This window comes from Macaca mulatta, chromosome 10 (assembly GCF_049350105.2).
Source record: "Macaca mulatta isolate MMU2019108-1 chromosome 10, T2T-MMU8v2.0, whole genome shotgun sequence".
Lineage (NCBI taxonomy): Eukaryota > Metazoa > Chordata > Mammalia > Primates > Cercopithecidae > Macaca > Macaca mulatta.
The window spans coordinates 30,559,432-30,576,715 of NC_133415.1; the positions used below are offsets into that span (position 1 = coordinate 30,559,432).

The 17,284-nt window shown below is 51.8% G+C and overlaps 2 protein-coding genes and 1 pseudogene across 3 annotated transcripts in view; 1 reads left to right on the forward strand and 2 right to left on the reverse strand.

Moving 5' to 3' along the window:
- Positions 1–2,697, reverse strand: part of LOC144331484 (glutathione hydrolase 5 proenzyme-like) — a 21,495-nt pseudogene extending 18,798 nt beyond the window's left edge.
- The window catches only part of LOC703132 (aspartate-rich protein 1-like), a 47,410-nt gene that overhangs the window by 6,097 nt on the left and 24,029 nt on the right, over positions 1–17,284 (reverse strand). The window contains exon 10 of the mRNA XM_077950616.1: positions 257–11,358. The gene's annotated coding sequence lies outside the window, so the exon portion shown is untranslated. The remainder of the gene's footprint in view (positions 1–256; positions 11,359–17,284) is intronic.
- On the forward strand, positions 4,383–14,841 carry LOC144329406 (ral-GDS-related protein-like). Of its 2 annotated transcripts, XM_028828649.2 has the most exons (12): positions 4,383–4,625; positions 6,669–6,841; positions 8,212–8,405; positions 8,530–8,870; positions 9,639–9,854; positions 10,227–10,330; positions 10,825–10,894; positions 12,458–12,532; positions 13,014–13,088; positions 13,680–13,703; positions 14,054–14,175; positions 14,681–14,841. In XM_028828649.2, the coding sequence occupies exons 1-12, from the start codon at positions 4,383–4,385 to the stop codon at positions 14,718–14,720; spliced, it is 1,677 nt and encodes a 558-aa protein (XP_028684482.2). In that variant the 3' UTR covers positions 14,721–14,841. The 2 variants fall into 2 exon arrangements, with proteins under 2 accessions (XP_028684482.2, XP_077806706.1); XM_077950580.1 differs by lacking the exons at positions 4,383–4,625; positions 6,669–6,841 and adding an exon at positions 7,908–8,086.

Below are 17,284 nucleotides of genomic sequence, written 5' to 3' on the forward strand. Positions count from 1 at the left end.
AAAGCAATTGGCCAAATGCCAAGCTCAGTAGCTAAGCTCTATTGAGGCCCTGGCCCTGTTGGCATGGTTACCACAGGCCAGGGAGGCATACTCAGGGCCCGGGATCCCTCTGCCTGACTTTTCAAATGGTCTGTTCTCAATGACTCTGGTGCCCTCCCACACCGGGCTCAGTCTTCTGAGAAACTCCTAAGCCCTCTCTGGCCCTTCAGGGGCCTTAACACTGGTGCGTAGGACCAGGATGCTCTGAGTGACTTACTTGGTCAATGGGCTGGTACAGCAGAGCTGTTGGGGACAGCAGAGAGAAAAAGGACAATGACATAAAAAAAAACCACTCAACACCTCAGAGACCAGTTTTTTCCCCCACCCGCCTTGCTCCCCTCATGAACACCTGCTTGCAGGAAGCCAAAGAGGGTCCACAGCAGCCTTCACCTCTGTCCTCACTCCCAGGGCAGACCAAGCAGCAAGAACAGGTGACACACAGCCCTGGTGACTGTGTCCCCTCTCTACCCATGCCTATTCTCCCATCAGACTTGGCTTCTTTGAGGGCTGCCCCAGTCCTGTCCAGGCCTTACCTGGCTCAGAGCAGATGATCCCATGCACGTCCCACCCTGAATCACACGGCTACACCCAGCACATGCTACAGAGGCCCAGCACACTCTGGGTCACATCCAGAAACTCTACAGTAGGGGAGGGGACATGCTGTTTCCCAGGAAGGGCAGCTCCCCAGGCCTGGTCATTCTCAGACTCCTCCAGTCAAAGGCTGGGCACAGCCAGCTGGGATCGCCATGCTTCACTCTGACCCACACGACTGGCCTTGCCTCCCCTATGTGAAGAGACCCCTGCACACAGCCTCAAACCCAGACATAACAGGACAGGACAGGCTGGGCGCTAGGGAGGCCAGCCAGATCTCCACACAAAGGCTCTGCTCTTAAGCAGGAGGCAGCCTCAGGGGCAAAAGTTTCCTGAAGAAACTCAGGTCAGGCCTCACATACAAGAGCCCCAGAGGCTGCAAAAGCACCAGTTCAGCCAGCCAAGAACCCAGGGCCACACCCTTCTGAAACCCAGACACCAAGTGAGGATCGCTGGGATTCAGCAGAACAGGAGGACGTGACAGCTGGCGGACCAACACTTCCCAACACCCTTCCAGCAAGCAGCTGCACCCCTCCTGATGCGAGTCACCCCACTTCAGTCCTGCACCTGGATGCCTCTGTCCAGGGGAGCATGATATTTGGCCTCCTGTCATAGGAGCAGTGAGAGGCAGGATGGTGGTCTGGGAAGAAGGATCCTAGACTCCGTGTCCCATAGGACCAGGTTGTGACAGATCCCACAGCCAACACTCATGCCCCAGCCAACCCCCAAACCCAACAGCTCCCCAAAGCCCTCGATGTAAACAGCCTGTGCACTGCTAAGCAGACACTTCAGGGAACAATCTGACGGCTGTGAAGAAGATGCAGCCTCAACAGGGTTCCACAAACCTCCGCAAGCAAAGCCTTCTTTGCTTGGGTGCCTATTCAAAGCACTAGGGAAGCTCTTAAAAGATACAGGACCAGGCACAGTTGCTCACGTCTGTAAACTCAGCATTGTGGGAGGCAGAGGCAGGAGTACAGATTGAGGTTAGGACTTTAAGAATAGCCTGGGTGGAATAGTGAGACCCTGTCTCTACAAAACACAAAAATTAGCATGGCATGGTGGTGCAGGTCCATAGTCGCACCCATTTGGGAGATTGAGAAGGGAGGATTCCTTGAGCCTGGGAGGTCAAGGTTGCAGTGCCCATATCATGCCACTGTGCTACAACCTGGGCCACAGCACAAGATCCTGTTACAATCAAACAAACAAAAAAACAAACAAAAAACCAAAGATGCCTGTCTTCCGCCACATCAAATAAACCCAGATCTCCGCAGGGTGACACAGGGTATTCACATTTTTAAATATCTGTTTTGCTGAAGTAAATGTAATGGCTGAAAACCACTGAGTTATGTAAATACACTTCCTATGACTTATTTGTAGCCCTTTCGTATCTAGCAATTTCTACAGACCCTCTCTGTGGGCTTCAGAAGCCGGAATGGGCAGGGCCAGGTGTGAGGTGTCCTAGCACACTGAGGGTGGAGAACAGCTCCCAGCTCAGGGGGACCCATTTCTGAGGCTAAGGCACCCACCAGGGGCTCCGCCTGTCTTCAGAGGGAAAGTCATACCTCAGAACCCCAGAGACCCAAAAGAAAGCTCGAATTCAGCAGATACCTGCCAGTGGGTCCTGGAGCGGCAGCCCCAGGAAAAACTGCCATTGCACTGTCAGCTCCCTCCAGCCTTCTCTCAGGTCCCAGCAGGAGGAGGGCTCTGACTAAGCTCAGAGGTCTCAACAAACGGCGGGTTGAACCTCACAGGAGTTATTAATAGGCCTATAGTTATCTCAAGACTCCTCCTGACCAGGACCAAAAATGAGTCCTGAGAGGGCAGCCAGGAAGAAAGCAGGGTAGAGAGGAAACACAGGGAGAGGGGCCCTGGGACCACGTCAGATATGGAGGCAACCAGGGGAATGAGGGCAGCCCTCATGATTGTGCTCCCCACAGCTCCTGCATGCCTGTGTCCCCTGAGAATTCAGGGTGAGGAGCTCACTCTTGCCCCTCACTTGTTCCTGGGCTCTGGCAGGCTGGCCTGCTTCCTGCCCCAGCCTCACCCACTCTCCGCAGTCGTCACCATTGCTGTGGGCAAGCTGATCTCTCTGGTTTGCTGGGCTCTCACTCTCTGCCCAATGGCACCGAGTTAACTTCTTTGCATGCTTTATTTTCTGTGATTAAAAAGGGAAGCAATTCTCACTAATGCCATTTCTCAGAGGAGAAAACAGGCACAGCGATGTTCTATGACTTCATCACGATCACCAAGGTACAAGTGGGAGCTGGACTTTGAATAGAAGTCTACCCAGGCTCCTAAAGTTGAGCCATCCTCCAAGGAAAGGACAGCACTGTAAAAGCTCAGTGAATGGGATGGGAGACTTCACTAAGGCCTGACCAGGCTGGTACCCTGATATCCAACTTCCAGCCTCCAGAACTGGTAGAAACATAATTCTGTTTTTGATCAGCTCCCCAGGCTATGGTTCTTTGTTGTAACATCCTGAACTAGCCCAGAAGTGCGATTCCATCACCTGTGTCATACTCCATCATTCAGAAGGGAGTCACTAAGCCCTCAGTGCTGTCTTTGTGGATGCTGCCCACCCTAGGCTGAGATGAGGCACAGGGTCTGGGTCTAAATAAAATGGGAAGGCACTGGAAGGTGCAATGTCAGAGGAGGAGGATGTCTGAATTTCATTTAATCTCAACCTCTACTGGTGCAGCATGAAAGAGGAGGCCCAGAGCAAAAGTGTCTTCTCCTGAGATCACACTGTGAACCCCAGGCCCAATGGAGTTCTCGTCCATGCTACTTCTCACTCCTTTTTGAATTTCCTCCATCTGTAAGTGTGTGCAATATCTACAGGAAACACCACATCATGAGTTTTATAAGATCTATCTCAAACACACCTCATGAGTTCCCTAGGAGGGAGATGCTAGCGTAACCCCCATTGTGCATGCTGGGGAGGCCCCAAAATACCAAAGGAGTTCTCTAGGGTCTCACAACTGCTAAGATAAAGGTTGTTTGACCCAGAACTGTCTCCTCAAACCTGGGACCCTGGTTACATCCAGGACTTCCCAAGGTGCTGAAGGGGCACACTTTGGCATAATGGTGAACAGGTAAGGAGTTGATGGGGGAGGGTGAGCGGCCAGAAGCCCAGTGGGGCCTTTGAGTAGGTCTGATGGAAAGGAGATGCTTACAGGATGGAACCTACAAGATGTGACCTCACTTCCTTACTGACAGACCCCAACAGAACTTAGAATTCTGGTAACTAGGCACCCATATTATACACACAGCCCCATTTCCAGCTCAGTTGGTAGTCGACACTGGAGAGAACACCATGTTCTCCTGCTGTGTCCCCACATGCTGCCGACCTCCTCGTCGCAGAAGAGGACAAAATGAGACTGTTTCTCGAGAATACAGACATTGGTACAACCCTCACCCTCGACGCCTCTGGCCCTTTGCCAGAAGGCACCCACAGGTAACACAGGGCCCAGGGCAGGCCGGTCCAGGCCAGGCCTCAGCTGTGTCCATCAGGGCAGTGCTGAGCCCCTCCCCATGTGTTTGGGGGAAACAGGAGAAGAGGGGCCCTCCCTGGATAGGAGCAGGTAGGTTGTCAGGGGTTGGGAGCCTGGTCAGTATGTCAGGTTCACAGCCCAGGCCATGCCTTCAGGATGGGAAGGTGAGTGTCGAGGACACAGTTTGTCTGCTCAGATCTGAATCCCAAGACCTCAAGCTGTCATCCGCCGGATACCTCAAGCTCCTCTGGCTGGAGGTCTATGCAGATGCTCCTGTGTGCCAAATCCTGTTGGGGAAGGGGGCGCCAGGGAGGAGTTCTAATGGGGTATCCCACTATGGGGTCAGCCAGGCAGGCCACTGACACCTCTTCGCCTGGCTCTCTCTCTTTGCAGAGCTCCACACAGCAGATCAAGCAGGAGCTGTTGGATGGATTCCATTTCTCCATCTTCTTCAAAGAAGGGCAGGGGCCGCCTGCTACCAACCACGGCCAGTGCTGGTCTGGGGTGAGACTGGACACAGAAGGGTCTCCACAGACAGGGACTCTAGAAAACCAGGGTGGGCCCAGGACTCAAACACGAATATGGGGACTCCATAGGCTCTGTCCTAGGGCTTTCACACTTGAGTGAGCCACTGTCCTCTCCCTAAGGAATCTGGCTACCGTTAGTCCCCAGTGGCAACTTGGTTACAGGCAAAGTCCCTTTCACCTATCAGAGGAAGATCAGAGAAAATCCTTCTGTTTTCACTTTCTGCTATGCCAGGAGTATCTCAGCATGTTGCTACAAGAATTGGGTACAATGGTAACACTGTAGCAACATACTCATACTGTTAATATTTTAACTCCCCACCCTAATTGTATGTCTGGCAACAGGAAGCTCCCCTGCTCTGCCAACCTCTTCCAGGATTTAAAATCCAATACTTCTACACAAACAAGTTGGGGGGGGTGGTGATTACAACAAAAGAAGGTGAAGCTACTCTATGCATCTGTGTTTAAAGTGTCATCTCACAGAACTCATCCCTGCAGACCCACCAGGCAGGTGCTGCACCCTCGCATGTCACTGTAATATTCCTTAAGGAAGGCCATGTTCCACAGTGGGTCAGCATCTCAGTGCCGGTGGAGCCTGTTGTGATAAAATTTCCTCTCTAGTCAGCCTTTCTACAGGGAGCATAATCCTATGTGTGTCCTAATAGGCTGGAGCACTTTCCCAGGGCTGCCATAACATGCACGCTGACTGAAGGGCTTAACCACAGAAATCTGGTTCCTCACAGTTCTGGAGACTGGAAGCCCAATGTCAAGCTGTCAGTCTGGGGTGGTTTCTCTGGGCCTCTCTCCTTGCCGTGGAGATGGCTGACTTCTATCTCGGTCAGCACAGGGTCTTCTCTTGAACTTCTCTGTGCGCTGACCACCTCTCCTTGTAAGAACCCCAGGCATATTAACTTAGGGGCCACCCTAACGAACTCACTTCTCCTGAATTACCTCTTGGAGAACTCTGTGTCCAGACACAGTCACATTCTGAGTCTCTGGGGTTGAGAATAGAAACAGTTACATTTGGGGGAGGGGACACAATTCAACCCATAAAATACACAAATCCCCTGCGGAAGACACACACCCGGGAAAGGGAAATCTGGGTGAAAGGATGTGCAGATAGCAACTTTCAACAGCTCTAGCTAGTTAACTTTCCAAAAGGGCTCCAGCTGCTCACAGGGTCACCAGCGAACACAACCTCCCCTGAATACTAACATGTTCTTAACTTTTTGTCAATCTGCTGTCTGTGTGGCAGAGAAAATCACCTTGTTTCATTTCCACTTTAAACCATACATTTCTGTAACTTTTCCCGCTTTCAATACCTACCTGCGTTTTCTCTTCCCCGAGTCGCCTGGCAGATCCTGGGCCTTGGGATGCGCTTCCTCCCACCCTGCAGTCTTCCGGCATTTTCCCCTTGGCCAGGGCTGGGATGGACGTAGCTGTTTCTCCAGACTCACATTCATGTTAAAGAACAAAAACAATCATATCCCTTTAAGTCAAAGGGTTCTTCTAAAGCATCTTGTCCAGTGCGCTGTCACTAAAATAAGTAGGGGATGAGACCTCCCCAGACCCTTCCCTTCCATATCAGAAGCGGAGCCTCAGGTGGCCTAGAGGGAATTTCATCCAGTCCTCCCTGTGGAAGGTGCTCTCTTCTGACCCAGGTGCTGCTGAGCAAGCATCTGACATCCAAAAGCCCACGTCTCCTCTTCTCCACCATGAGGGTGATTTTTGAGGATTGCAGGGATGATGCTCTTCATGCAGGCTGTTGATACAGAGGGTGCTATTGCCCCACAGCTGACATTCATTGTGCCGATGCCTTGAAGGCATGAATCATTTTCTCCTTCTCCATCCTCACATGCAATTTTACCTTGAAAGCCTAGAACCCTTTTCACCATGGGCACCCAGGTTCTCCACATGCACAAGTCCCTGAAGGGTTGGTGCTTCTTGGTGTGAGTTCCAGATCCCGATCCTCTGGTGGTTCAGGGTGTTACACTGACTCTCATGTCCCTCCTTGTTCCCCTAGTATGAAAATGAGATCTGCAGGATGCCAACTTTCCAGCCCAGCACAGGGGACAAGCTGTTGGAGTCCCTGGTTCCAGCCTTTCTAACTAAACCCATCTCCTCCTATGCCACCTGCCTGGGTCCCTCCTGGGACTTTATCACCGTGCCACACTTTTTGGAACTACTGGTTAGAAGGTGAGTGTCCATCCACTCCAAGGCATGGAGGTGCCTCTGTCCCCTACTGGCTGTGTCTTGAAGATGCACCTCTTGGAGCCTCAGTTGGCTCCTCTGGAACAGGGAGTAATGAGAAGATGAACCTCACAGGGTTCTTGTAGGGACTGAATGATCTAAGACACAGCAAACAAAGGGGTCCTTAGAGCCTAAAACTCTGGACAATCTGCTGTGGCTGCTGTGATTCATGTTTATTACTTTTCCCACTGACTGAAGCAGCTCTCAGCATTCTGCCGCAATGGCCCATCTCTCTTGCTGTTTGGAAAGGCATATAGACAGCAAGTCTGCAATGGCATTGCTAAAGGATGTCTGAGATTCTTTCTGGCTGGACTTTCTCCTTGACACAGAAGAGGGGTCCCTTCATGCTGAAAAAGGAGCCACAGGCCCACTCAGACATCTGGAGAGGCTCACTGAGTTTCTCCAATGGTTGGGGTTCACTCATTCAATACATACATACAAAACACCTCATTTGTGCATCGTTCTTCTTGTGACTTGGCATAATTTCATAAACAAGGCAGATGACAATCCCTGGGCCTCAATTCTACTCAGAGTCAGGTGCTCACAGTAGACAGAATAAACAAATCATATCTACAGAATGTTAGAGGGGAAACCCTCATGGCCTCCTCCACATATGGTGGCATCCTCCCAGATTCTAACTAGAATGACGGAGCCCAAGGAGTATAAACTCGGGGGACTTAGGGTTCTGAAGGGCCTCTTCACCCAGAAAACATGGAAGGAAATATGTGGACTCTGGCTGAGGAGAGACTAAAGGAGCCCTGGGGTTCATATGTCTTGTAATTCCCACAACAAGGCTGACATCTGGGGACTTCCCCTGCAAGAGGCAAATAGTGAGTTCTGTAAATGGAGACTTAGGTCCCTTGCAAAGGAGATGTGAGGCTGGGGTCACAACTGGCCACTGAGAGACCCATCCCCAGCATCGTGCCTTCCCAGCTCTCCCTGTCCTCCTCCACCCAACATCTGCCCCTACTCTCCTAACCCCAGGACCAGGGGAACGAAAGCTGGAGAATTGATGAGCAACCTGCTCACAAATCAGCCTGGAGCTGAAGTCTTGAGTGCCCAGATGCACAGTGCTGTGCTCCAGGGCCATTGGGAAGAGAATGTCAGTGGGACACTGGGGCGCAGAAGGGTCTGTACAGCCCTGCTACATGGCCAGGTCTGCCCCTTTCAGGACAGCACTGATGGCTTGTGGTAGGGTGGGGCTGTCCTCCACACAGGCAGCAAGAGGCCAGGGACCCAGAACCACACAAGGGTGCCCTGGAGGGTTGTGTGGGAGAAGGCCAGGCCTCTGACTCAGCTGTCCACTCCATCACCAGCACCACCACCTCCATTTTGTTCACCTGGCCCCCTGAAAACACTTCAGTTTGCTGCCAGGCCCTGCAACGGTCATCTTTCTGGATAAAGCTGGCCTTCAGGACCTTCGCCTGGCCTGGACTGGGCTTGGAGGACCATCAGGAAATTGTCCTAGGCCAGTTGGTGCTTCCGGAGCCCAAGGAGGCCAAGCCAGATGGTGAGAAGACTTTCCGGGGGTGGTGTTTTGGGGCTACAATTCCTTTAAATTCCATCCAGTCATTTCTATACTTGGAAATCCCAGTGAAGAGTGACTGGAATGGTGACCTTTTCTCCTTTTCCAGATCCTGCTCCACCTCCTGGGCAACACGCATTAACAATGCTGGCCCTGGAGCCAGCACCACCACTGCTGGCGGACCTGCGGCCTGCTCTGGAGCCAGAGTCACCTGTAGCCCTGGATGCACAAGGATATCTACATTCACCACCAGAACCAGCACCAGCACCAGCACCAGCACCAGCACCAGGGGAAGGGCCCCCTCCAGGAACAGTGCTGGAGCCACGGTCAGCCCCAGAGTCCACCTGTCCCTGTCCCGGGACTGTCAAGAGCCAACACACTGAGGAGCTGCCGGACATCACGACGTTCCCTCCCAGGCTGCTGGCTGAGCAGCTGACCCTCATGGATGCGGTGAGCAGCTGGGCTTTGCAGGCTGTGCGTCTGGAACCACCTGTCTCAGACCAGCCTCTCCCTGAGGAGCAGCCAATGCCCTGGGTCCAGTTTCAGCCCCACTTCTTACCAACCATGGGATCTGGATGAGTTTCCTCACCCACAAGCCTTCCCTGTCTGCATGTGGACAGCAGAGATGGGACATCGCCCGTGCCAGCTGCACAGAGTGACTGTGCAGACTGAATGACAGGGGATGGACAGAAAGCAGGACAGGGCAGGTGATCACTGAGGGGCAGGCAGGGCCATGGGTCACTCACCCAGCTGCTCAGGAGCCTCACTACCCTCAGCACTTATTAGGTACCTGATGCATACTAGATTCTATGGCAGACACCCAAACAGAGCCCAGTGTTGCAGCTGCTGCAAGGAAACTGCACCAGTAGGGAGAGAAGGAGTAGAGGGCTGATTGGGATGGGAGGAAGACGAGGCCTCAGGATGGGGAGGCCTGAGCCACCTTCTAGTTCTTGGAGTGAGGATGGCCTGGGAGAAAATGTCACTCTTTCTTCCCACCCTTGTTGGGTTCTGGGCCATGATGCATTCAGGGCCCTCGGTGGACAGAAAACCAAACCCAGGGACTCCCACAAGTCTGGAGCCCATTTTAAAGCTTTCTGAGCTCCAGCTGTGTTCCTGCCAGAGACTATGGATGACTGTGAGCTCAGTTCCTGCCTGGGACTGTGGGTGACTCTGAGCTGGGGTGTGCTGTGTCCATGACACTCTCCTCCTTCCCCAAAGGATCTCTTCAAGAAGGTAGAGCTCTACGAATGCTTGGGCTCCATCTGGGGCAAACGACATCAGAAGGGGAGTGAGCACGTGGCACCCACAGTTTGTGCCACCATTGCACACTTCAACAGGCTCACCAACTGTGTCACCACTTCCTGCCTCGGGGACCACAGCATGAGGGCTCGGGACAGGGCCAGGGTGGTGGAGCACTGGATCAAGGTGGCCAGGGTAAGCCATGGTTGGGCCTTGGGATTCCCTCTCTAAAAATGGGGAACAGCCTCTTCTCCTCCACTGGCTTTCAGGATTAGCATCTGTATCTCTAGCCTGAGCCCTGCACATCCCCTAGGCCCTTCTTCCCTGAGCTTCCCTGACCTTGACCCCCATGGCCCAGTGGTGGCTGCTCACTTCTGACCTGGGATCTTCCTTGGGTTGAACTCAAATCCTCCTAGATGAGTGACATTTAGTCAACCCCAGGTGTGCCCTCCTGAGGCTCCCTGGGCCTCTGCTTCATTCAGGAAGGGAGAACTCAGCAGAGGGGGCTGAGGCTGAAGTGGGTCTGACTTCAACTCTGGACCTCACAGCTCACTCTTCCCTCTCCAGGAGTGCCTACGCCTCAACAACTTCTCCGCGGTGCACGCCATCGTCTCTGCTCTGCGCAGCAACCCAATACATCGGCTACACAAGACGTGGGCAGGAGTGTCCAGGTGAGGAGCTCCCTCCACGGGAGCACGAGAGTTGACCTGGGAACCCATAGTTCTCCCCGTGTGCCCTCAATGACTCCAAAAGGTTCTTGGAAACCAGGGACATTGGAGGCAGGGATGGGCTGGTGGGTGTGGTCACTAAGCTGCAGTGGACTCCTAGGCAAGGATTTCTAACTCAGGACTAAGGGTTTTTTAACCATCAGCAACAGGCTAGAGCCAACTGGAGGCTTTCAGGTGTTCGCACCCAGCAGTGGAACTGTGTCCAGCTGGAAGCTAACTGTGAACACGACGGGGCTCATGTGAAGTAGAGATGGGCCAGGGGAGGAGCATGACAGGTCCTGCCCTGGTCCTCTGGAGCCCTTGTCATCAGAGCGCCCCACTGGAAATGCTCACACAGGAATCTGGGATTCACTGGGTTTTCAAACAAAAGGGATTGGAACTCACAAATCTGACCCCTGATTCCCAAATTTACCCTTTTTTCTTCCCTCTGTCAATAGCAAAAGCACAAGATATTTAAAAGAACTCGGCAAAAAAGACACTGCAGTGAAGAGGGACCTGTTGATCAAGGTACAGTGGAGTCTGGGAGATGCGGGACAAGTGTTTAAGGGTCAGAGAAAAGAGTGAGTTTGGAAGGGCATTGGACGCGGTGTGCAGTGGTTATTTTGTAATGTTTTGACTTACCTACAGAAAGTGGACTTGAAAAATTCCCTCCATGCCTACTTTGGGCAACCAGGAAGAGAGGTGTGGGGGTCCATGGGCGCGTGGGGGCACGGGGGCAGGAGGCCCTGGAAATGGGATGTGCCAATGGCTGCTGGGCTTCTGAGCAGGGGTGATGAGCTGCAGCATTAGCAGGACTCTGGCTCCCTTGCTGGTCCATGCTGCTGGCATGGAGCTTCCTCCAGGCTGGGGGATGGTCATTGCAGGTGGGACTTTCTTCCTTCCTCAAACTGGGAGCAATTCCTCAGGAAGCCAGGCCTCTGCTGCTGCTTCTGTCTGCAGCACACCTCCATGGGCAGGGACTGCAGTCCACACTGGGGGAAAGAGGGAACAACAACAGAGGAAGCTCATGTGCCAGGGAGTCCAGTAGACTGCACAGCTATGGGTACCAATGGGCAAACTCAGGACAGATGTATGTGCTTGCTGGGACTCCCCGCTCTGCCCTTGGCACACCTTTGAAAATGGTCATGTCACAGGATTCTCACCAGTTAGCAGTGACACATGCTCACGACAAGTATCTGGGGGATCCATGCATTCCTAGGGGATCCTCCCTGACCAGATCTCAGAAACCTCCATGCAAATGAGAAGGCAACATGTCACCCCACCCAGGATTCTGGAAAACCCTGCCATGTCCATCAGAGACGTCGCCTCAGGAGGCCACATCCTGAGTGGAGGAAGAGAGAGTTCTGTGCAAGGAACTCCACTGGGGGATCATTGGCGAGGCCAAACCATGGATTTGGCATGGCGCAAACCCAGTTTGTGTGGCAGAGACTACAGTGGGGCTCAGATATGCAGGTGCCACTCAACCAGGTCTCCTAAAATGCCCTGCCCCTTTCCCATCACGACTCTGCAAGGCTGGAGACCTAGACACTCAGAGACTCCAGAGAACAAGACCCTGATGGGTGGCGGTGCTGAGATGTGGGCTGAAGGCAGCCGAGACAGAGCCTCCAGTAGGGGAAGTAGGTGCCCTCTCTTTTGGGGCCCTGGGGAGTCACTGCCCACTCTGGGTCTCTGTTTCCTCATCTGGAAAATAAAGGGATGCTGAGCCTGTAGTACAGGCCTCACAGGGTGGAAATGAGATTCAAGAAAAGAAAGCAATTGGAGGGTGCTTGTGAATGGTTCTTCCTCAGAGGGATGAGGGGGAGAACAATGACAACAGCTACAGGTAACAGTACTCAGGAGGTCCTGTGAAGTAGCTGTGGTTTTCATGGCTCTTTACAGAAAGGAAACAGTCTCAGGGAGGCCTGGCTGCATGAGTGGGTGACACACACAGGGAGTGTGGAGCTGGCCAGTGGTATGAGCACTGTGCCAGGTGACCCAAGCCAGTCCCTGGGGATCCAAGTGTGGGGTGGCTGGGGTGTAACTGGGGGAAGGGAAGACAGCCTCACTGTCCCTATCCCTGACACCTGGCAGGCGGGGAGCTTTAAGGTGGCCACCCAGGAGAGGAACCCCCAGAGAGCCCAGATGAGGCTACGGAGGCAGAAGGAGGTGAGTGAGACTGTGGCATGGAGGGACCGCAGGGGATCAGAGGACAGGGCTCTTTTCCCCACCAGCTGGAGACCTCCATATCAACACAGCGGGGGCTTCCTCCCCAGCCCTGTCCTCCTATGGCCACTGGGCCTGGAAAACCTCCATTGGAGAGACCAGAGCAAGGGTCTGGGAAAGCAGAACTCAGAGTGGATGTGGGGAAGGGTAAGGCTGGGACCACAGGCCCTTGTGACTTGTTAAAATCCCACCATAGAGGTAACTAGGGCTGATTGCCAGACTTGGAGGTCAGCTGGAATAGAGGAGGCAGAGAATTGGGAAAGGCAGCTGAGGGTCTTTGGCTGCTACAACTGGGAGACCTGGGGAGGTGGTTCTGGGAGACAGGGGCTGATGGGATTTCATGGGACAGGGCCTTGGGCAGGCACCTGAGGGTCAATACTCATCACCACTACCCCTCCCACCTCCCCACCCCTCCATGGCACAGGGCGTGGTCCCCTTCCTGGGGGATTTTCTGACTGAGTTACACAGGTTGGATTCGGCCATCCCGGATGATCTGGATGTGAGTGAGCCTGGGGCAGGCTGGTTGGGAACCAGGATCCTGAGGCTTGGGAGGAGAGGGGCCTGGACCAAGCCTTTAGATCTCAGCCCTTGGAAAACCTCCTCTCCTGAGAGCCTCACAGCTGCTCCTGTGTGTGGGGGTGTCAGGCCCATCTCATACGGCTGAGTGAAGGAGGCTCCATGGCAGCCACCAGTCCCTATCCCTGAGTGGTGAAGCTGCAGAGCTGCCTGACTGCAACGCTGCTGAGCTGTGGGCTGAGCTGGACTCAGCCTCTCCCTAGGGTAGTCCCATAATAGGAGGGTGAAATTGAGCCTTTCCAAGGGCAGGCAATTCCAGGGTCACTGAGTGCTTTCTTTCTATGAGAGATCTCAATTTCTCTGTCTGTCATCAGAGAGGATTGGAGCACAAGGTCCCTGAGCCTCAGCCCCCTTGCCCCCTGCTCTAGAGCACGGAGCCTGAGGCATGTCCAAGTCCTGTCGTGTGCACATCCCCTGACCCTGGTGGCCCTGGCAGTAGTATAGAATGGGAAGGGATGGGGTGGGGCTGGTTGTGGGCCAGGGACCTTTCTGATGGGCTCTGTCTGCCTTCCAGGGCAACAGCAACAAGAGGAGGAAGGTGAGCAGCTGGGGCACTCACATTGGTTGAGGGTGGGGATGTGGATGTCACAGTCCACCCTGGGCAGGACACTCCCTGGCTCCATCCTCTACATCTTAGTTTTACTGGGAGGGTTTGACACACACAGGAGGAGGAGACCTATCCCAGTGGAGAAAGTGGGAAAGGCACTGGAATCAAAGACCAATTCCTGCAGGAGGGGCTGTTCACATCCAACTCTGAGAACAGGCTGGGGGCTGCATGGGGCCTCTGCAGAGAACGGCCCCAGGGACCAGCCCCTTCTCCCTGCCTGTCAAAGACCCCCTCAGCATCCTCCACCCAGGCCCTGTCAGCATCCTGTCCTCTGTCTCTAGGAGGTCCGAATTCTGCAGGAAATGCAGCTACTCCAAGTGGCTGCCATGAATTACAGGCTTCAGCCTCTGGAGAAATTTGTCACCTGTTTCTCAAGAATGGAGCAGCTCAGTGACAAGGAGAGGTGAGGGCCTGGCACATGGGCAGAGGGTGGAAGAAGGCGCTCCATTTTTTTTTTAAACGTGGTCTGGCTCTATCGTCCAGGCTGCACTGCAGTGTCACCATCTCTGCTCACTGCAACATCTGCCTCCTGGGCTCAAGCCCTTCCTCAGCCTCCCAAGAAGCTGGGATTACTGCTATGCACCACCATGTCCGGTTGTTCTCTTGTTGTAGTGGTACATGTGGAGTTTCACGATGATGTCCAGGCTGGTCTCAACCTCCTGGCCTCAAGCAATCCACCCACCTCAGCCTCCCAAAGTACTGACAGCACAGGTGTGAGCCACCCAACCTGGCCGAGAGGAGGCTCTCTGTGGACAGCTGCAGAGAGCCTATGGCCATGACTCCACCACCAGCATCAAGCCCTGTTGCATGGGGACCGCTGGGGACCCAGGATTCCAGCTGGGCAGGCACTGAGAGGGGACCTGATGTGTGGCTCATGGTGGCCTCACAGCTGCCTCTCTATCCTGCAGTTACAAACTGTCCTGTCAGCTGGAGCCCGAATCCCAGTAGGCTGGAAACATCCTGCAGTGGCTGGGGCCCTATTGGGATGCTGGCCAGAACACCAGCTCTGCATCATCCTTCACCCAGACCGGAGACACCACGAAACCACATCTAGGTGGCTGGCAACTCAGCTACATCTTGACCCCACTCCTCAACACCAGCTGCTCCTGCTGGCCAGGATCAGGCCATGGGACTTTTGCAAGTCAGGCGGGAGACCATTTTATGTTTATTTTATTTAGTGTGTAAGTAACATTTTTTTCTTAACTTTCATTAAAATAAAATTTTAAAACACTATTCAGAATGTTCTATAGTTGTTGGAATGAGAACAGTAACTCCAGCGCAGTAACCGTGTACCAGTCTTTAGGATTCATAGTCTAGCATGTCAAATTGAGGCTATGGCTGAACAAGTCATGGAATAGCGTTCGCGTTCCACCTGCCAACCGTTTAATGTTTTCCTTCTTTATTCAAATTAATTATTGCTAACTCTGTATAAGGAAAACAAAAAATAAAACAAACAAACAAACAAACCCTAAAAACCATAGTATGTCACCCAACCTACCACACTTGTTCTACTGACCACCTACTCGCAAACTTAAATTCTAGTTAAAGTCAAGTTCCACTGGGTTACTCTACTTTTTCAAGTTGTAAATATTTAATGAATCACTTAAATATTTACTGAAGGGCTGGAGATGGGAGGTAGTTATGCAAGTGGTAGGGCTAGCCTTCTCCAGAAGTCCTGTGCACACGGGAGCTGGCCATGAGTCTCCAGGAAATACAGATAAACTTTTCCAACTATGGATCTTCCCAGACTTTCTGACACCTCTCTCCTAAGGGAACATCAAGGAAGGAGAGGATTGTTTGAACCCAGTATCTAAAGGATGTCCCACAGCTTAATTTGAACACAAGCCCCATTGTGGTACATCAGACAAAAACAAGTCAAAGAAATCAACATTTCAGGGTCTGAAATATGATACCCCCAAATCAACACAAAATAAACACTTAAATCCAGTCCTGGAGCCACAAAGCTCCTATAAGAAAAGTGGGAGTTTATTTCAGCAAAACTTATATCTATGCATGCAGTTTGCAAAAAAGAAAGAAAACAAAAGCAAAAATTATCTATGGCAACAAACCCTTAGGCCATGCAATTGATTTGGCATTACTTTTTCTTTCTTATTTTTTGTTCTTTTTGGATGGGACACGAAAATCACTGCTAACAAATATGAATACAGACACATGGGACTATACATCATTTTAGAGCTTCTGCATGGGAAAGAAAAACAATGAACCATTAAAGAAGGCATCCTGATGAGTTCATGTCCTTTGTAGGGACATGGATGAAGCTGGAAACCGTCATTCTCAGCAAACTATTGCAAGAACAGAAAACCAAACACCACATGTTCTCACTCATAGGTGGGAATTGAACAGTGAGAAAACTTGGACACAGGAAGGGGAACATCGCACACTGGGGCCTGTGGTGGGTTCAGGGGTTGGGGGAGGGATAGAATAGGAGATATACCTAATGGAAATGATGAGTTAATGGGTGCAGCACATCAACATGGCACATGTATACATATGTAACAAACCTGCATGTTGTGCACATGTACCCTAGAACATAAAGTATAATAATAATAAAAAAAAGAAGGCACCCTACAGATTGAAAGAAAGTTCAGCAGAATCATATCTGTGAAAGGGGTTGCAATCTAACATGTATGAGAAACTAACACTACTCTAACTGGGAAAATGAACAAAGTCTAATGCCCAAGCTAAAACTGGGCAAAGAACCTGAACAGACACATCTGAAAAGTAATCACAAAATTGACTGACAGGTCAAAGAGAAGCTGCTCAACTTCACTAATCATCACACACATGTTTAAGTGCAAACCACACTCAGATACCTCTCACTCTAATTAGGATGAAACTTACCAAAAACAAGAAAAAACCCATACATTCACAGGCAGTGGCCAATGTAGAAATGCAGAAAAAGAGATTTTATACACTATTGGTGGGAATGTACATTACTATACACACGAAGGAAAACAGTTGAAGGTGCCTTAAACATTTTACAACTACCCGTTCACCTACCAATCCCACCACTGGTTATACACAGAAAGCACATGGAATCTGTTATGTTGAAGAGATATCGGCCTTCTTATGACGACTGAAGCACTATGCACAATAGCGAAGGTATCCAATCAACCTACCTGTTCATGCACAGATAAAGGGATAAAGAAACTGCGGTACACAATGGAATCCTCCTTGGCCATAGAAATTCATGAAACCATGTCATCTGCAACAACATACAGAAACCTGGAGGACATGATCTTCCATGAAATGAGCCAGGAAGAGAGAAATAAACACAGCATGATTCCATGCCTATGAGAATGAGATCAAGTTTGTCTCTAAACGACTTTATCTCCTAGTAGAACATTCCACAGTAGTGAAGAGAGCCTGGGGGTTGGGGAGGCAGCACAGGAACTGGGAAATGGATGCAATGTTACACTCAGATGACAGGAAAAAATTCAGCTGTTCTACTTCACAACAGGATGTCTAGAGTTAACTGTATCCTACCATAT